The sequence below is a fragment of the Mesoplodon bidens genome, assembly GCF_964165515.1.
Source record: "Mesoplodon bidens genome assembly, chromosome: 18".
NCBI classification, from domain to species: Eukaryota; Metazoa; Chordata; class Mammalia; order Artiodactyla; family Ziphiidae; genus Mesoplodon; species Mesoplodon bidens.
The window spans coordinates 27,904,717-27,925,729 of NC_138175.1; the positions used below are offsets into that span (position 1 = coordinate 27,904,717).

The window sequence follows — 21,013 nt, forward strand, 5'->3', positions numbered from 1 at the left end:
CTGCGAAGCAGGCTGGGGAAGACGGGGGCAGAGGAAAGTCATCTTTGCACCTAGTTGAAGAGAAGTGGTCCAAAACAAAATCCAAAATAAAAATTGCAATTTTTATTTGCTGAACCTAATTTAAAACTAAAACATCGAAGTGTCTCTTCCTCCATCACTAGAAATCAGATGGCAGCTGGAGAGGACTGGTTCTTTGCTCCCGCGAGGGCTCGAAGAAAAACAAAAACCCCTGTGCAGCCCCCGGCCTTTCCTCTGCGTCCCCTGGGGATGCCCGCAGGCCACAGCAGGCAGCTAGAGGCAGCAGAAAGAGAACTGTGCCTGGTGAAGGCTCCTCTCTGCTTCTTTGGGAAGCTGATGGGAAGCCAGAGGTCACAGAGCGTTGGAGGCCTGGCTTAAAGCCACCAGTCAGGCCAAGATGAAACATCTGCTCAAGTCTCCCCAGGCACCTGGCTGGGGGGTGAGTGGGAGGAAGGAATGGAGAAAACTGATGCTAAACCACAAATTAGCACCTTGGGCCTTGGCCCTGAAATGGCCTCTGCTGGCATAGGAGGGGGTGAGACTAAAAACAAATAAATAAAAGCGACACCGTGTCAAGGAGGGAGGATGACAGGCCCGTGGAAGCACGCTATGTCAGGCTTGAGCAGAGATGAGCCAGGGCATGATGGCTTACAAAACTCCTCGTCTGGGGCCAATGGCGTCAAAATGCAGACAGCCCACGGGGCTGTGGGGAAGGGGCCATTTGTTGGAGGGACTACAGTGGGGATTCAGGCTGAGTCTGGGTGGGCTTACCAGGTGACCCCCCCATTTTTTGTTGTGTCTTGTTTTTGGCATAACCACCACAGACCTCGAACTAGGAAGCCCTGGCTGCCCTCTACTGGTGATTTCTGGGAATGATCGCAACGCAGCAGCACTCAACCTGCAACCCAAAAGGGCCAAAAGAGAACCAGCTCCCGGGGAGGACCAGGAGCGGCTGCACATTTGGCCGGGCCTCCCATTGGTGGGACCGGCAGCATCCCCATCAGTCTGAGTGGGTTCCTCCATCTCTTCCTGGCTGCAGAGGGAGGGGCCCAGGACAACAAGGGCCTCTGGTGCTCACTTCAGAGGCATCGAGAAGAATTTGTTCCCAGACTTGCAGCGGATCTGCTCGGCGTATGCACGCAGCAACGTCTCGGAGTCTTCAAACTCACCCACGATTTCCTTAAACCAGGAGAGGACCATCACATTAAGGGGAATCAGGGACCCAGAGGGCACTGCAAACAAAGCTAGCCTACTGAAATCCTTTAGAGGTTAGGCCTGCTCAGGGGAGGCTGAGGGCCATGCAGGCGCCAGGCTCTCCAGGTTACCTTGTCTAATCAGCTCTGCAGTCTTGTGAGGTCAGTCCTATCATCCCAACTTTGCAGATAAGGAAATGGATGCTCAGAGCCCTGGACCACAGAATCCAATAAAACCAGGCTTGGGACCTGGGTCTACTGGAGCCTGAGACCGGAGCTCCTTGCTGTCTCCAGAATGATTAGACCAAGAGCAGATGTGGCTACGTGATGATGGCCCACGGGCTGTGTCCCGTCTGCACATGTGTTGTTTGGCTCGCAAAATGTTTTCTTAAAAAATATGTATTGGTTGCCAACATTTGAAAATAGAGGGATTACCCACAAAAATTAAGATTTCTGGCTTCTCTTGAAAAACAGAAGTGCTTGCAACACGAGGTCCACATTCCTGCACGGCAACTGTCTGCACCAGGGGTGAGTACCGGCTCCTCTGAGGGCACTGATGGGAAAGTGAAAGATATCCCCTACTTATCACAATACGAGAAAGGCTGTGAGGGTGGACATTCTTTAGACCTGGTGCGTTTCACTCATTTCCAGCGTCTGCCAGGCCCCTGGGAGCACCCGAGCCTTTGACCTCTGGGTGAGGGTCTAGGACTTCAGGGGAGGCCCGCAGCATCCTCTCAGATTAGTGTTCTAGGGCAGGGCTTCTCAAATTTTAACGTGCACACAAATCCCTAGAGATCTTGTTAAATTCTGATTTCTTAGATCTGGATTGGGGCTTGAGAGTGCATGTTGCTAATAAGTTCCCAGGTGGTCTGGGACTGCACTGTGAGGAGCAGGGTAAGGTGCTGGGGTCTCTGGCTATGCCGGTTGTTTCCTATGACAGGATTCAGGTTTGCATTCCTAATCCTCAGCGCCTGTCAGCTCCCCTCCACCCCCCAGCTTCTGGAGTTCAGCACTTTCCATGCTCCTGCCCTGGGAATTCACCTGTAGTTCCCGCAGGCACTGCCCTTCCAGCTGGAGATGTGCATCACCCACGCACCAGGCCAGACTGATGTGGAATGAGGGGTCCTGCAGAGGAACGGCGGGGAGACAGGCAGTCACCTGGATGTCGTGGCAGGCTCAGACATCACAGCAGCTCTGTGACAGAGTTGTCACGGTATCCCTGCTGCATCCCTGACCTGATTCATGGGAGACTAGATCCTCAGTGTTGATCCCAAGCACCCTCCATAGACAGAAAAAATAGCCCTGGGTTGGTCCCTGATATGGACTGAATTGTGTCCCCCAAATTCATATATTGAGGCCTTAACCCCCAGTGTGATGGTATTTGGAGAAGAGGCCTTTGGGAGGTAATTAGGTTTAGTTGAGGTCCTAAAGGTGGGGCCCTCATGATGGAATTAGTGCCCATATAAGAGACGGCAGAGAGCTGCTTCCTCTCTCTTTCCATCATGTGAGGACACAGTGAGAAGATGGCAATCTACAAGCCAGGAAGAGAGGCCTCAACAGAAACTGACTGTGATGGCACCTTGGTTTCGGACGTCTAGCCTCCAGAACTGTGAGAAAGTAAATTTCTTTTTTAAAATTATTTATTTATTTAGTTAGTTAGTTTTGGTTGCATTGGGTCTTTGTTTCTGTGCGTGGGCTTTCTCTAGTTGCAGCAAGTGGGGGCTACCCTTCGTTGCAGTGCGCGGGCTTCTCATCGCGGTGGCTTCTCTTGTTGCGGAGCACAGGCTCTAAGCGCGTGGGCTTCAACGGTTGTGGCGCTCAGGCTTTGTTGCTCCACAGCATGTGGGATCTTCCCGGACCAGGGCTTGAACCCGTGTCCCCTGCATTGGCAGGTGGATTCTTAACCACTGCGGCACCAGGGAAGCCCGAGAAAGTAAATTTCTATTGTGTAAGTCATCCAGTCTATGGTATCTGGTTATGGCAGCCTGAGCTAAGACAGTCCTGTTCTCAGAGGCTCTCCTTTACATATTATAGAGAGCCATTACCTCTGGGATGTGGAAGAGAACACATGTCCCAGATTTAATGTTTTCTGATCAAAAACATTTCAAGAGATGACAGACTTTTTAAGATGAACAAAAACCCAAATGTCTAAAATTATAAAACTATAAATTATCTCCACTCAGGCTTCCCTGGTGGCGCAGTGGTTGAGAGTCCGCCTGCCGATGCAGGGGACACGGGTTCGTGTCCCGGTCCGGGAAGATCCCACATGCCGCAGAGCAGCTGGGCCCGTGAGCCATGGCCGCTGAGCCTGCGTGTCCGGAGCCTGAGCTCCGCAACGGGAGAGGCCACAGCAGTGAGAGGCCCGCGTACCTAAAAAAAAAAAAATATATATATATATATATATATATATATATATCCACTCAAATTCATACTTATATCTCTCAGCATGATTTTAAAAGAATATATCAAGCAAAACCACTGGCCCTTTAAAGCCTTGATATTCGACTTGGAGTTCAAGTTCCCCTGGAGGGCACAGGGCAAGGCACAGGAAGGCAGGCGAAGCTGCAACTCTACCTGGAGTGTCAATGTGACTAAAAAGTATTGGGGAAAACTATTTCCTAAAAAATATAAAAATAAACATGGATACATTATAGAGTAGAAGACATAAATCTCATGTATATTGAAGAGATAACAGAAGATTTGTAAGAAACGTTGGACCTCCGCTGGGCTGCATCCGACTACACCTCAGACCCTCAACTCCCCAGGGTTGTGTGTCCTCTGAGGGCTGGCCGAATGGACACTTCCCACGGGCAAGTTCTGGAGGGCTCTTCGGTTTGCCTCTAACAAGGGTTTCTTTAAGGCTGATTTTATTCCTATTAGAGATGGGTCAGTGGAGAGAAAAAGACGCTGCTGATTACCTGGTAGAAAGTGGTGAGGTCAAACTCCTCCAGGACCCTGTCCACCTCTGAAACCAGGTCCAGGAACTGGCTGTGTCCCGAGGTGACCTCGAGTCCAACAAAGGTCCTGGGGGGAGACAGAGGTGGAGACCACACGGGCATGAGACGCAGCCTGAGAACAGAAACCATCCTCGAGGGGGCAGAGAATGTGACAGAGGAAAGCCGGGAGGGAGGGAGGGAGGTCTGGGCCGTGAGTTCAGTTCGTTTCCCCGCTCTCTGAGCTGGCTCTCCATCCTTCCCCGGCTCTAATCGCACATCTCCCCTCCTTCCCCGGGGTATAAGAACCCTAGCAGGGCCATCTTCATCTGCTGCTGCCAAGGCTACGGACCCCCAGGCTGCGGCGCCCAGGCTCCCCGGCGTCGCTCCCAGGTCGGACTCTTTCTCCAGGGCTTCCCTCTCTGGCACCGGCTCCCTCCCGTCAGCACCCTCTCATCTCTAAAACCCCTCCCTTGAACCCACACCCTCAGCCAGCCCCCACCCCATTCCCGGTAAAACGTGCGTTCCAATGATTTGTCTCCCTCGGCTGTGTCTCACGCCTCCCCGCCCATCTTCAGTCCCCTGGGCCAGGAACCACTCCCGTCAAAGCTGCCAACCACCTGTGTTCCTGAACGCAGATACTTCTCTGTCCTCACCTTGGTCGCTCCGCAGGATCTGACACAGCTGACTCCTCCCTCCCTGAAGCCCTTTTTTCTCTTGGCTTCCAAGAGACCACCCACCACACCGTCCTGCTGTGACCCCACCTCTGGCCTCCTGTTCAGTCTCCTCTGCTGCCCTCTCTTCTTTCTGGCCTCTAAATGGTCAGGGGCTGCAGAGCCGGCATCACCTGCCCTCCCCCGCAGGCTGATCTCACCCAGCCCTGCTTGCAATATCACACAGCCCGATGGTTCCTACATTTCTATCTCCGGCTGGCACCTCTCCTGTATACCCAATTGTGTATGCGACTCTTCCACCCGGGGGTCTCACAGGCGGCAAAATCCACCAGGTACAAAGCAGAGCCTCTGATCTTCCTCCCACAGGTGTTTCCCATCAAGGACAATGGGGCCATTTATCTATATTTACCTAGCTGTTCAAACCCCAAAGCCAGGAATCTACTTTGATTCTTCCCCTTACTGTGCACAGACCCAACCCACTGGTAATTCCAGTTGATTCTACCTCCAGTATATCGGGAATGTGTCTGCTTCTTGGCTCTTCCACTGCCATCGCCCTAAGCCAGGCCACCACTGGCGCCTCACCTGTCCCGTCTGCTCTCCCTGCATCCAACCTCGCTCTTTTAGATCTTTTCTCCGCTCAGGAGCCACAGACACAGACACCATAGGGCCGGACTGACGTTTACAAACGTAAATTGGATCACGTCTCTGCTTAGATCCCTCCAGTGGCTTCTGTGACACTGAAAATCCAAACTCCTGACCTTGACCTTGAAGGCCCTGCAGGAGTTAACCCTGCCTGACTCATCTCCTCACACTCTCCCACGTGCTCCCCACGTTCTGCTTCACTGGCCTCCTCAAACATGCCAGGCTCTTTCCTCCTCAGTCACCTCCTTGGCTGTGTCCTCTGCTTGGAGGCTCCTGGGGCAGCTCTTCCCAAGGCTGATTCCTTCTTGTCCTCATGTCGCCAGCAAATGCCACCTTGCTAGCGCCCCCCTTGGCCACTTGCTCCAGACTATCATTTCACACGATAGTTATTAACGATCTCATTTCCTTGTTTATCGTCTGTCTCCCCTGCAGAATGTGAGATCCCACAGAGCAGGGACTATGCCGGCCTTTTCACTCCTGATCTGTAGTGTGCAGCAAGTGCCTGGCACCAGGAGGTGTTTAACAAATGTGTGCAGCATAGAATGAATGAATGAATGAGTGAATGAGTACTCTTCTTAGAGGTGCTGAGAGCAGAAGGCAGCTCAGGTCCAGTGAGTGGATCTGACAGGGAGGCTTGCTTTGAAGCCTTGATAGCAACAGTTTCTTCTTATGTTCATCTCATCCTTGAATGCTTTTATAAAACTTGTTTCGTTCATCTGAGCTTCACAACTGCCCAATGATGGATGCTTGGAAATGTGACAGGATGTGGATGATATGACAGCTTGGAAATGGCAGGTCACAGAGGTTGAAGGTATGAGCTCAACGTTAACTTGCAGACAGAGCTGGGCAGGCACCCAGGTTTTCTTTGAGTCTCAGGCTTTTCCCACTAAACCAAGATGTTGTTCTCTACCTCTGCCCCTCCTCCCATGCTCCCTGAGTTATTTTTCTTAATGAAACGTTCAGATTTGGGAACAGCTGCCCTTGTAGTCATAGGGCCGGTTAAAACACAAACAAACAAAAAACTGAGAGAGACAAGGCCCCCTCAAGTCTTTACTCCAAAGAATCCTCTTCTGGAAACAACTGGGGGCAGAGTCGGGAGACCCACCTGGTCTTCTCTTGATTGGTGTAAATCTTTACCCGGTCGGCAGTAAAGCAGAATCTGAAATTTAGAGGGACCACATTTCAGGAAGAATAATAAGGAAAAAAATCAGAGAGAATAATGTATATTAAAAAACATCACTTTGGGGCTTCCCTGGTGGCGCAGTGGTTGGGAGTCCGCCTGCCAATGCAGGGGACACAGGTTCGTGCCGTGGTCCGGGAAGATCCCACATGCCGCGGAGTGGCTGGGCCCGTGAGCCATGGCCGCTGGGCCTGCGCGTCTGGAGCCTGTGCTCCGCGACGGGAGAGGCCACAGCAGTGAGAGGCCCGTGTACAGCAAAAAAAAAAAAAAAAAAAAAAAAATCACTTTGAAAATACAGTTAACTCATTTCACATTTAGTATTGTCACCCTATTATACAGGAGGTAAACTGGACCCTAAAATATTAGAGCTGGGCAAGACCTTAAATAATCACCCAGTCCAGGTAACACATAGCTTCACTCAGATGCTAGCAAAAATTTTACTTTATTAAGAGCAGTTAATTCCAATAAGCAATTTGAGACTACCCCAGCTTTACTGATGGGAACTGAGAGGTCGGTGATAATAGATCACTTAAGAGCCAATTTTTTTCTTTGCAGGTTAACAAAAGACAATTCTGATCCAGTCTAAGCAAGAACACTTCCATGTGCCTGGGCTGAGCTTGGGGATCCTCATACAACTCTGTGAGGCAGGTGCTATAATGACACCCATTTTACAGACACAGAAACTGAAGCTTGGTGAGGCTGAATTTGGTGAGTCATAATTTGAACTTCAATCTGCCTGATTCCAGAGCCCTTGCTCTCACCTGATGCTTTAGGGAGGGGTCTCTGTTGGTGTGAGATCGCGGCAGAAATACCATCACCCACCTCTCAGATCAGTTACACGGGGACCATCAAATTCTGCCAGGTAAGTGCTCTGACTCTGGCTGGTTCCGCCTGTGTTCTCTGGGACACTAGGTGATCTTAGAGGGACAAACTGGCTTCCTGCCCTTCCTGGACCAACTTGGCAAATCCCGTTACAGGAAACACTCATTTTACAGGCTCCAGGCCAAGCTCTCACCCTCACCTGAGGGAACACAACAACCCAGCTTGCCGGTTAGAATCTCACAACTTGTCCAAGGGCACGAAGTCAGTTAACTTTTGGCTTCCCTGTCAGCCTTCAGCCTCCTAGTACATCCCTTCTGGGGAAAATGTCAGGGGTGATAGAACGAGCAGGGGCTCGGTTAAGTGTAGAGTACCTGCCAGATGTCCTGGAGTGGACATGGGGCATTTGCACCCAACTATAAAGGGCAATTTTATGCATTGACTTGACTGGACTAAGGGTTGCCCAGATAGCTGGTAAAACATTATTTCTGGGGTGGCTGTGACGGTGTTTCCAGAAAGATTAGCATTTGAATTGGTGAACTGAGTAGAGCAAATTGCCCTCTCCAGTGTGGGTGGGCATCATCCAACTTTTCAGAATAGAAAAGGCAGAGGAAGGGCAAATGCACGCTGTCTCTGCTGGAACTGAGACGTCCAGCTTCTCGCCCTTGGACGTTGGGGTCCTTGGTTCTTAGGCTTTCAGGCTCATATCAGTCATTACGCCACCAGTCCCCCCACCCCTCGCTGGTGCTCAGGCCTTTGGACTCATGCTGAATGACACAACTGGCTTTCCTGGTTCCCCAGCTTGCTGTTGGCAGATTTGGGACCTGACCTTCATAACTGCGTGAACCAATTCCTACAATGCATTTCCTCATATCTCTATTTCTCTCTCTACCCTATTAGTTCTGTTTTTCTGGGTAACCCTAATACAGATTTTGGCACTGAGAATGGTTCTAGAGGAACAGAATTTTAAGAATGAGTTTTCTGAATTGGTTCTGGGGTTTCTGGAATTCGCTCTCTAATCTGATTAGATTCAAAGACGCTAATGGCTCTATCTTCAGTAGTAAAGAGAGCACTGATCGTCCACGCACGGACTGTTTAGAGATGTGAAAATGTCTTCCTTGATACCCCTCATCAGCCATTTATTAGAAGCAAGAAGCTGAGTGACCCTATATGATACTTGTGAACGTTTTTGGAAAACTAAGGAATATAATGATGTTGGTTGGCTGCTCCTAATGTTGCTGGACAAAGTGCTGAAATAAAAAGATGAGCTCAGGGTATTGAATTCCCAACTCAAGCATAAAGGACCTAAGAGCTTCTCGGTGTGCCCTAAAGGAGACCTTGATTCCCTGTAGCTGCAGGGCTGAAATTGCTGAAAATCAAATCTGGAAACTTATCCTGCCATTTGCTGAATTATAACACAAGTTGAACTCCTCGAACAAGCAGGATTTTACAGTTAAAGTGAGGGCACTGATTGGGAAAGTATGGGAACTTGTGGGAAACTCTGATGAAGCTGGGCGTATTGAGCCCTTAAATTCTTTTTTTTAAAAATTTATTTATTTTATTTTTGGCTGCGTTGGGTCTTTGTTGCTATGCGCAGGCTTTCTCTAGTTGCGGCGCGCGGGGGCTACTCTTCCTTGCGGTGCACGGGCTTCTCATTGCGGTGGCCTCTCCTGTTGCGGAGCATGGTCTCTAGGTGCGCAGGCTTCAGTAGTTGTGGCTCGTGGGCTCAGTAGCTGTGGCTCGCGGGCTCTAGAGCACAGGCTCAGTAGTTGTGGCACACGGGCTTAGTTGCTCCGTGGCATGTGGGATCTTCCCGGACCAGGGCTCGAACCCGTGTCCCCTGCACTTGCAGGCGGATTCTTAACCACTGCACCACCAGGGAAGCCCGAGCCCTTAAATTCTGATGAGTCTTCTTGGACGCAGTGGAAGGGTCCTCCCTCACCTAGTGTTATGGACCTTCCCACCTCTATCTGAGGGGATTAACCCTGCATTGCCTGAGGAAATGGTAATGGCCTCCCCTGAGGCAGATGCCAAGAAAATGCTGAGTCCCCTCAGGACCCACCTCCAACACCCCTCTTTGCTTCTAGACCTATAACTAGACTCAAGTCCCAGCAGAACCCCTAAAGGTGAGGTACCATTTGTGGCCCATGAGGAGATGTGCTACACTCCAGAACTATTTGAGTTTCCTAATATATACAAGCAGAAATCCAGGGAACTGTGTGTGGGAATGGATATTAAAGGTGTGGGGTGGGACTTCCCTGGTGGTCCAGTGGTTAAGAATCCGCCTTCCAATGCAGGGGATGCGGGTTCAATCCCTAGTCGGGAAACTAGGATCCCACATGCCACAGGGCTACTGAACCCGCGTGCCACAACTAGAGAGCCTGTGTGCCGCAACTACAGAGCCCACATGCTCTGGAACCTGCACACCACAACCAGAGAGAAGCCCGTGCGCCACAATGAAAGATCCTGCATGCCACGACTAAGACCCGACATGGCCAAAAATAAAGATAAGTGAATATTAAAAAAAAAAAAAAAGGTGTGGGGCAATGACAGAAGGATCAAAAGTGGCATCAGGCTGAATTTACGGATATGGGCTTGCTGAGCAGAGATTCGGCATGTAATGCTGCAGCTCCAGGAGCTGGAAACGGGTCTGGTTGGTTAGATGGCTGAAACACGGACCAAAAGGTGGCCCACAGTGAGTAAACTGGAAATACCTGGCCGGCAAGGTGGGCGTAGTTACCGTAAAGGACAGCGGAGTCGAAGCAGCAATCAGAAGTCTGACTTGTGCAGACATAGGGCGTTGGCTGTTTCTAGAAGTGACATAGATAGGAAGCCTACTAAATTCTTCCTTCATCTGTATAAGCAGAAAAGTTCTAGGCCAGGTGAGCCAAAGTCTAACTTGAATCATAAAGGCAGAGTCATGGCCCCTCAGTTCCCAGAATGGAGCCAGTTCACAGACCCAGAGCTGCTTGAATGAAGGGGAAGTCGGGTCCCCTTGAGGAAGGACCCTGGTACATGACTACAAATTTATACTGTTAATCTTTCTCCCAGCCTTCCCCAAAGGGACCTATGCCTTTTTACCAGGGTAACTGCGCACTGGGGAAAAGGAAATAACGAGCCTTTTGGGAATGACTGGACATCGGCTCTGAAATGACACGAATTCCTGGAGACCCAAAATGTCACTGTGGCTCATCACTCCGAGTAGGGGTTAATGGAGGTCAGGTGGTCAATGGAGTTGTAGCTCAGGTCCACCTCACAGTGGGCCCAGTGGGTCCCCAAACCCATCCTGTGGTTATTTCTGCAGTTCCAGAATGTATAACTGGAATAGACATACTCAGCAACAGGCAGAATCCCCACACTGATTCTCTCACCTGTGGAGTGAGGGCTATTACAGTGGGAAAGGCCAAGTGCAAGCTATTAGGGCTGCCTCTGCCCAGAAAAATGGTAAATGAAAAGCAATACCGCATCCCTGGAGGGACTGCAGAGATCAGTGCCACCATCAAGGACTTGAGAGATGCAGGGGTGGTGACTCCCACATCTCCATTCAACTCCCACTCTGTCTGGGCAGAAGACAGATGGATCGTGGAAGATGACAGTGGATGATCATAAACTCATGACTGGAGGTGGTGACTCCAATTGCAGCTGCTCTTCCAGATGTGGTTTCATTACTTGAGCAAATTAACACATCCCCTGGTTCCTGGTTTGCAGCTATTGATTTGGCAAATACATTTCCCTCCATCCCTGTCCATAAGGACCAGAAGCAGTTTACTTTCAGGCCAGCAATGCACCTTCACTGTCCTACCTCAGGGCTACAGCCCCACGTCCTAATTTACTGTAGAGGGTTTGCTCACCTTTCCCTTCCACTAGATATCACACTGCTCCCGTACATGGATGACATTATGTTGACTGGACCTAATGAGCAGGAAGTGGCAACTACTCTAGACTTATTGCTAAGACATTTGTGTGTCAGAGGGTGGGAAATAAATCCAACTAAGATTCAGGGCCTTCTACCTCAGTGAAATGTCTAGAGGTCCAATGGTGTGGGGCATATCGAGATATCCCCTTTGAGATGAAGGATAAAGTAGTTTTGAAATAAGGTATGTACCTTTTTTTTTTAAACATGCTATTGCACACTTTATAGACATAACTTTTTTTTTTTTTTTTTTTTTTTTTTTTTGCGGTATGCGGGCCTCTCACTGTTGTGGCCTCTCCCGTTGCGGAGCACAGGCTCCGGACGCGCAGGCCCAGCGGCCATGGCTCACGGGCCCAGCCGCTCCGCGGCATATGGGATCCTCCCAGACCGGGGCACGAACCCGTATCCCCTGCATCGGCAGGCGGACTCTCAACCACTGCGCCACCAGGGAGGCCCTATAGACATAACTTTTATGTGCATTGGGAAACCAAAAACTTCATGTCATTCACTCTATTTTATTCTGGAACAGAACCCACAATATCTGTATCTGCTCTGAATCAGCAGCCACATATGGTGCTGTTTCTCTTGTAGCCAGGATTCACGGGGCCAGGAATCAAGGGGTAGAAATGGGAGTGGTACCACTCACCATTGCCCTAGTGATGCATTAGCAAAATGTTTGCTTCCGGTTCCCACAACTTCATGCTCTGCTAGCCCAGAGGTCTCAGTTCCGAGGGAGGAATGCTTCCACCAGGAGACCTAGTGCTTCCACTGAACTGGAAGTTGAGACTTGCCACCTTGCCACTCTGGGCTCCTGTACCTTTGAGTCAACAGACAAAAGAGTTACAGTGTCGGCTGGGGTCATTGATCCTGACTACCGAGGGGAAACTGGACTACTCCTCCACAATGGAGATATGGAAGAGGATATCTGGAATACAGGAGATCTCTTAGGGCATCTTTTGGTATTACCATGCCTACTGATTTCAGGCCAATGGAAAACTACAACAACCTAATCCAGGCAGGATTAGTAATGGCCCAGACCCTTCGGGAATGAAGGTTTGGGTCACTACCCCAGGTAAAGAACCACAACCATCTGAGGTGCTTGCTGAAGGCAAAGGGAACAGAGAGCTAGGTAGTGGAAGGTAGTTGTAAATATCAGCTACGACCATGTGACCAGTTACAAAAATGAGGACTATAATCGTCATGAGTATTTCCTCCTTATTTTGTTATGAATACGTCTGCGAGTATATATACAGGACACCTCAGGGACATTGCAGATTTGGATCCCACAACAAAGTGAGTCACACAATTTTCTGGCTTCCCAGTGCATATAAAAGTTACGTTTATACTACACTGTAGTCTATTAAACAAAGGCATTATGTCTAAAGAAACAATGTACATACCTTATTTTTAAAATACTTTATTGCTAAAAAATGCTAACCATCATTTGAGCCTTCAGTGAGTCATTATCTCTTTGCCGGTGGAGGGTCTTGCCTCGATGTAGGTGGCTGCTGACTGATCAAGGTGGTGGTTGCTGAAGACTGGGTGGTGATGGCAATTTCTTAAAATGAGACGACAGGAAGGCAAACGATGAAGTTTGCCGCATCCATCAATTCTTCCTTTTATGAATAATTTCTCTGTAGCATGCAATGCAATGCTGTTTGATAGCATTTTACCCACAGAACTTCTTTCAAAATTGGAGTCAATCCTCTCAAACCCTGCCACTGCTTTATCAGCTAAGTTGATGGAATATTCTAAATCTTTTGTTGTCATTTCAACAATCTTCACAACATCTTTACCAGGAGTAGAGTCCATCTCCAGAAGTCACTCTTTTGCTCATCCATAAGAAGCAACTCCTCATCCGTTGAAGTTCTATCACGAGATGGCAGCAAGTCAGTCACATCTTGAGTCTTCACTTCTAAGTCTAGCTCTCTTGCTGTTTCCATCACATCTGCAGTTACTTCCTCCAGTGAAGTCCTGAGCCCTTCAAAGTCATCCATGAGGGCTGGAATCAACTTCTTCCAAACTCCTGTGTATGTTGATATTTTGACCTCTTCCCATGAATCACAGATGTTCTTAATGGCATCTAGAATGGTGAATCCTTTCCAGAAGGTTTTCAAGTGACTTTGCCCAGATCCATCAGAGGAATAACCATCTATGGCAGCTACAGCCTGATGAAATGTATTTCTTAAATAATAAGACTTATAAATAAGAAGACTTGAAAGTTGAAATCACTCCTTGATCCATGGGCTGCAGAACTGATGTTGTGTTAGCAGCATGAAAACAACATTGATCTCACTGCACATCTCCATCAGAGCTCTTGGGTTACCAGGTGCACTGTCAATGAGCAGTAATATTTTGAAAAGAATCTTTTTTTTTTCCTAAGCAGTAGGTCTCAACAGTGGGCTTAAAATAGTCAGTAAACCATGCTGTCAACAGACGTGCTGTCATCCAGGCTTTGTTGTTCCATTTATAGAGCACAAACAGAGTAGACCTAACATAATTCTTAAGGGCCCTAGGATTTTTAAAATAGCTAGTGAGCATTGGCTTCAATTTAAAGTCACCAGCTGTATTAGCCCCTAACGAGAGAGTCAGCCTGTCCTTTGAAGCTGTGAAGCCAGACACTGACTCCTCTCTGGCTATGAAAGTCCTAGATGGCATCTTCTTCCAATAGAAGGCTGTTTCATATATTGAAAATCAATTGTTTAGTGTAGCCACCTTCATGAATTATCTCAGCTAGACCTTCTGGATAAGTTGCTGCAGCATCTACATCAGCACTTGCTGCTTCACCTCACACTTTTATGTTATAGAAATGGCTTCTTTCCTTGTACCTCATGAACCAACCTCTGCTAGCTTCAAACTTTTCTTCTGTAGCTTCCTCACTTCTCTCAGCCTTCAGAGAACTGAAGAGGGTTAGGGCCTTGCTCTGAATTAGGCTTTGCCCTAAGGGAATGTTGTGGCTGGTTTGATCATCTATCCAGACCACTAAAACTTTCCCCAAACCAGCAAAATGCTTTCTTATCATTCTTGTGTTTACTGGAGTAGCACTTTCGATTTCGTTCGAGAACTTTTCCTTTGCATTCACAACCTGGCTAACTGGGACAAGAGACCTAGCAGCTTTCAGCCTACCTCTGCTTTTGACATGCCTTTCCTCACTAGGCTTAATCATTTTTGGCTTTTGATTTCAAGTGAGAGATGTGTGACTCTTTCTTTCACCTGAATACTTAGTGGCCGCTGTAGGGTTATTAACTTCAACATTGTTGTATCTCAGGGAATAGGGAGGCCCAAGGGGAGGGAGAGAGGTGTGGGGGAATGGGAGGTTGGTGGAGCAGTCAGAACACACACATTTATCAATTAAGTTTGCCCTCGTATATGGGCGTGGCTCCCGGCGCCCCAAAACCATTACAATAGTAACATCAAAGATCACTGATCACAGATCACTACAACAAATATAACAATAACGAAAAAGCTTGAAATATTGCAAGAATTACCAAAATGTGACAGACACGAAGTGAGCAACTGTTGCTGGAAAAATGGCACTGACGGATTTGCTCAATGCAGAGTTGCCACAAACCTTCAGTTTGTAAAAAATGCAGTATATGTGAAGCACGATGAAACAAGGTTTGCCTGTACCTATGTTGAGCAAATATCTTTGTTTTCTTCTCTTATTCCCTTATCATGTAACATAACATGTAGTGACTTTATACTAGTATTCAAGTATTGTTAATTTTACATCATAGTGTTCAAGTTATGGGCTTTTAGATGAGTAAAAAGTATCGCTCAAGATTACCTCCTCTTCTGGGGAAGGGATTAATGCATTTTCAGATGTACACTGGATGTTGTATCATGTTAGGCAGAATTATGACCTTGTTGTGGTCTTAATTTAGAGATTAAGTATGGTTTAAGAAGATGCATATAAGTGTCAAGTTGATAAGGGGTGGACTTGAGATGGTTAATTTTATGTCTCAGCTTGACTGGGCTAAGGGATGCCCAGATAGCTGGTGAAACATTATGTTTGGGTTTGTCTGTGAGGGTGTTTCTGGAAAGATTAGCATTTGAATTGGTGAACAGAGTAAAGCAAACGGCCCTCCCCAATGTGGGTGGGTGGGCATCATCCAATCTGTTGAGGGCCTGAATAGAACAAAAAGGCAGAGGAAGGACAAACTCCCCCTCTGCTTGAGCTGAGACGTCCATCTTCTCCTGCCCTCTGACACTGGCGCTGCTGGTACTCAGGCTTTCAGGCTCACACCAGGACTTACACCATCAGCCCCCTGATTTTTAGGACTTTGGAATCAAACTGAATTACACCACCGGCTTTCCTGGTTCTCTCCTTGAAGATGGCAGATAGTGGACTTCTTGGCCTCCATAACCACATAAGCCGATACCTATAACAAATCTCCTCTTATGTATATCTGTATACATCTTATTGATTCTGTTTCTCTGGAGAACCCTGACTAATACATCAACCAACACCCTTTCTCCTGGTGATCTTATATATGAGGACTGCTCTCTCATTTTGTGCTGGTAGAGTGGTCAACCTGCCCCCACCCAGGGGTGTGTACTTGACAGGCCTGGACAATCAGAGCATAGCATTCCCTCCGTCACAGCCATAGAATCAAAGGTGCACTACCCACTCTTGGTCATCTTAGGCTCAACCAGTCAAACCTGAAGAGGCCACCTGGCCCAGCTTCCTTCAGGACACAGGCTAGGAAACACTGCACCAGCAGGGCAGCACCAGGGAGGGCCACCCCAGTGGTCCAGGGGCTGTTCCCTAAATGAGCAAGAGAACAAGCTATATCCACCCATCCCAGCCACCCTGGGAGCAATACCTCTTGTAATAGCCCTTGTGCAAAGTTTCCAGAGGTCCCAGCAAGGGACTTGCCTAGGTAGAGAACCACTGCATGCAGGGAGGCCCAAGCCATGGTTTCCCAGGAGGCGCTTAGTTCACTCACAATCTTCCCAGCCCAGACACGACGTGCTCAAAAGTCATTTTTACCATAAGTGACATGGCCCGAGAACACATCTGGCATTCCACCTTTATCCAGGGACACAGCTAGAAGCAGGATAACTGAAGCATTCTCATGTAGAAGGGGAAAGGACTTGGTGCCATCTGACGTCTCCCGGTCCCATGTATGAAGCCAGTGCTACCTCTAAACATTTTAGTTACACCAGCCTATAAATTCCCCGTTTAAGCCACTTTTGGTTGGATTTCTGGCACCTGCAATCAAGAGGGTCCTGACTAACATACATGACTCAATAAAAAGAGGGATGGGGGCTGGATGAGGTGGAGAGATGAGTTTTAGTCCTGAGTCTCTGGCTAACTGACTGAATTGGAGCAAATCCCTTCTTCCTCTGGCCCTGAGTAGGGGCTACACAAAATGGGCAGTCCTCCAATGGGGCAGAGTAGTTCTATGGAATTCCTGGGCCTCGGGCCTCCTGAACTGCGAGGGTGGGGCTTTGGCTAAAAGACTTCTGTTTTTCTCTCTCTTACTCAGCTACACATCAGGGATCTGTGTAACACCTCATCAGAAGAAAGGACTCTGCAGATAAGACCAGGAGGACAAAACCACCACCTGGATGGCTTCTTAGGCTCCTACTAGAACCAACATTCAGAGGATCCAGAAGAGGATGTCTGGGCTCTCTCTCTCCTGCTCAGTCATTCAACAAACACCCATTTGATGCCTATAGTGAGCAAAGCACCTGGAAAAAAGCTGTGGGGTAATTCAGAGAGCAGCCGCATTCCTGGCCTGCAGGAACTTGGGCTCCAAGTGGGAGACGGGACATGGGGGTGACTGAATATGGATATGAGGATGAGTGGAACGAGCACTGGGGTGTAGACAAGCACAGGACAGCAGGGTCCCTGGGACTGAAGAATTCTGGAGGAGATACCAATTGGGACAGCCTCAGTGAAGGAGCAGTGCTTTGATCTGGCCAAGTCTCGAAGGAGAGGCATTTCTAGTAGAAAGAAGAGGTGTGAAATAGTCAAGGGAAAAAAAGCCTAGGCTGGCAGATAAAACCAGAGTGGGGGTGAGCTCTGATCGTTCACCAAGTGCCACGTTGAGGGTATGCGTGATCTCATTCACTCTCACAAGTCCCCTCTGAGGGAGCCACCACCACTCCCCTGACCCGCACATAGGTAAGGCTCGGAGGCTTTCCAGAGCTTATGTGGCACGCCCAAGGGCACATGGGATGAAGCGCACAGCAGGCGGCTCTGGGAGGTGTTCGGTGTGCTGACCTTTAGGCGTGCCTGCTTGAAGGGGTAGTGCATCCCACAGGTCCATCCCCACAAGAGCTCAGGACAGGAAGAGGAGCCTTGAAGGGGAGGGAGGTGAGGGGCAGAGGGAAGCACTGGGGGCACTCACCTCTGGAAGGAGGCCACGCGGTCTTTCAGAGCCTGCACGAAGGGGAGGATCCAGTGATGGCGCAGAACCACGCTCTGGGACAGGCTGAGGTGGAAGGCCTCCATCCGTACCAGCCGGGGGACGTATGTCTGTGCGTGGAGCAGCAGCACGTCAAGCAGGTCCAGGAACTCCTCCCTGGCCTCATCTGGAGGGGAGGGGAGGAGAGGGTGGGCCATCCTCTTAGCCAGGGCGGCATGGCTGGAGGAAGCCCAGAAGGCAGAGAGAGGCTTCTGAGAGCAGCCTATGTCTATGTATTTCGAATAATACTTTAATATGCATTTATGGCTATAGAAGTAACACATACATGCTCTTTGAAAAGAATTCAAGTGAGAAAAGAAATATGTGACAGAGAAAGTAGGGGCCCCTGATATCCTATCACCTACAGCAGTGGTCTCCAAACTACTGTGATTGCACAGGCCATTAGTCAAACAAGCTTGCACACATACTCTCAATAAATGTGTATTTAGTTATAAATTACAAACATGTGCTACACTGCAAAATTATGTGTGTTATAAAATGTACACTTGGAACAACAGGAATTTTAAAAGATGAGATAAAGAGAAATACATAAAAAGGTTTTAATACTTTTCTCTCTAATGGATCATCTTGATCCCTTCCCCAGGCACATACAGCCCACTTTCAAGATACTACCCTAGAGATAAAGGCTGTCAAATGTGATGCCTATTTCCCCAGCCTTTTCTCAGTGCGTGTACTAATGTATATATCTTATTTGTTAAAAAAGATGAGGGCATACCAGTTCTTCCATTGACTTTCTCCATATAACACTACATGTTGGACAGCCTTCCTCTCATTACATAAATCAAGCTCATAATTACAGCTCCACAGTAACCCATAATCAGAAACAGTTCATTTTTTTAATCAGACATTTAGAATCTCCTGATTGTACACAAAGACAAAGAATGCAACAAGGACCACCACTGTATTTTCACAGATTATTCATTTTTTTTAACCAAACATGTGACTAGAGCTGCATGGTTAACAGTCTGCTCACAACTAATAAGTTACTCGATTTGCCTAAGTGCCCCATGGAGTAGGCAGTATAGAGAATCATTCTCATTCTGTGGATGGGGAAATGGAGGTTCCAAGAGTTTACCTGATCTAATACAATGTAATAAGAGCCACCACATTCTCCGTGTATCGTGCTAAGAACTTGACATAGATTATCTGATTTAATCTTCACAAAAGTCCTAGAGGATAGGTATTACTACTATCCCCATTTTAGAGATGAGGAAACTGAGGCTCTGAGAAGTCAGCAACTTACTAAAGGGCACACAGAATAGTGGGTAGTGGAGTGAGGTCAGACTCTGAACCCTGGGCATTTTCTGCCTGCCACTCACTCATTAGGGCTAGGGTGGGGTGGGACTGGAGGCCAGCACACCTACAGCCCTCTTCGAAATAAAGTACCAGCTACAGCTGCAGTCTGGGATGGCCTTGACACTCTGCCCTAGACCCTCCCTTGGTCACATCCTCATGAGCAGGGAGAACAGTATACACAGGGTTAGTAAAAAATAGTTCAGGCAATGAATTCAAAACTGAACTGTACAGCACAGGGAACTCTGCTCAATATTATGTAACAACCTAAATGGGAAAAGAATTTGAAAAAGAATAGATACATGTATATGTATAACTGAACCACTTTGCTGTACACCCGAAACTATCACAACATTGTTAATCAACTACATCCCAATATAAAAACAAAGACCAGAAAACCTGAAACCAAGTTAACAGAAAAATTCCCTAGTTTTTGAAACGTGTTCTCTCTCTGTTGAGTTAATCTCTTTCCCACCACCAGTGTCAGAGGTTTCTGGCTTCTTCCTCCTGGTTGGGGCCAGCTTCCTCCCATAAGGGGCACCTGTCAGTGTCAGCCACGTGCCTCTCACGCATTACTCACATGGTACGTAGACGTGGGTGGCCCAGTTGCCCCTCTCGTGGGGAAAGGTGCGCACCCGCCCCCCATGTTTTGCGCTATCATCTGCAGGCCTCTCCTCGGTGCCTGGGAACATGTCCAGCACACTGTCGGGTACTGGCAACTTCTGGCTGGGAAGGGGGCTCTGGCCCCTGCAAGAGAAAAGAAGAAATCAAGCACATTTAGCCTGTTAGCATTCTCTACCTCTGTACACACGATGAAAGTTGTAACCCCTTGTACCAGGCGAGTCTGCGTGTCTATTTCTCACCAGGTGCTGTAAGCAGCTTCTAGATAACCACAAAGCTCTTTCCCCAACACTGTCTCATTGGAGTCTCCCAACGGCTCGCGGAGGCAGACTTTAGCAGGGAACGTGGTCCCCATGGAAAACAACGGGGCAAGTGGCAATATGTGGTTCAGAGGTCACATGCCCTAACTGGACAGGCCTCAGCTGGAGTGACACTTCCTAGCTCCGCGGACTTGGGCAAGTCATGTGCCCTCTGTGGGCCTCAGTTTCCTCATCTGTACAGTGCACTGCAACCTGATAGGGCTACTGTGAGATGAACCGGGAGACTGCTTGAAAAGCACTCAGAATGCACCAGGCTTGGCAATTAAGAACTGAAGCTCCACAAAGTAGGAGACTTGGATGGTTCTGCTCACTGCTGAGTCCCCATTCCCGAGCCTGGCGCAGAGAGGGTGCTCAATGAATATATACTGGATAAAGGAAAACACTCTCCAAATGAGGAAGCAGACCTAGGGTGGTACAGCGGTGCGCGCCGGGAGACGAGTGGGCCAGCGGCAGAAGCTGGACCCGAACTCACGTTTCCTGCCTCCTAACCTTGGCCCAGCCGGTGGGGGCACTCCGGGGCTTTGTCCAAGGCTGTCCTCCGGATCCTCCTTTCCCCCGGTGCCCCTTTTCCTTCCCTCGCGAGCAGCCCGGCACCCTCCCCAACCACCCCAAAGCTCGGGTCCGGTCCGGGTGCCAACCCGCACCCTCCCCAGAAAGTCTTCCTCGCTCCTCACCGACTGCAGCCTCCAGTCCCCGGCCGGACCCGGGCCCCGGCCTCAGCCTCATCCTCGGAGCCGCTGCTGCTGTAGCCCACCAGGGGCGCCGCACTCATGGGGGACCCCCTCCGCTACGGCACAGCCGGCCCGCCAGCAGTCGAACCACACCCGGAATTCCTCTGCGCCGGAAGTGCTCTCCCGGGGGCGGGGCCCTGATTAGCACCGCCTCGGGGCGGGGTCTGGAGGCGGGGCCCGGCAGGACTCGAGCAAAGAGGCTACCCACCTGGACCACGCTGCTTGCTGGCTCGCCGCGC

The 21,013-nt window shown here is 49.1% G+C and overlaps 1 protein-coding gene across 2 annotated transcripts; it reads right to left on the reverse strand.

Moving 5' to 3' along the window:
- Window positions 1-80: 80 nt before the first annotated feature.
- On the reverse strand, window positions 81-20,901 carry USB1 (U6 snRNA biogenesis phosphodiesterase 1). 2 transcript variants are annotated; one of them, XM_081216902.1, is made up of 7 exons: window positions 20,718-20,899; window positions 19,683-19,849; window positions 17,732-17,915; window positions 6,566-6,619; window positions 4,130-4,235; window positions 2,253-2,336; window positions 81-1,197 (listed from the first exon to the last, which is right to left on the reverse strand). In XM_081216902.1, exons 1-7 carry the CDS (start codon window positions 20,813-20,815, stop codon window positions 1,093-1,095), a joined length of 798 nt encoding a protein of 265 aa, XP_081073028.1. In that variant the 5' UTR covers window positions 20,816-20,899; the 3' UTR covers window positions 81-1,092. The 2 variants fall into 2 exon arrangements, with proteins under 2 accessions (XP_081073028.1, XP_081073027.1); XM_081216901.1 differs by lacking the exon at window positions 81-1,197 and adding an exon at window positions 1,209-1,764 and having other exon boundaries at window positions 20,718-20,901.
- Between the last annotated feature and the right edge of the window lie 112 nt (window positions 20,902-21,013).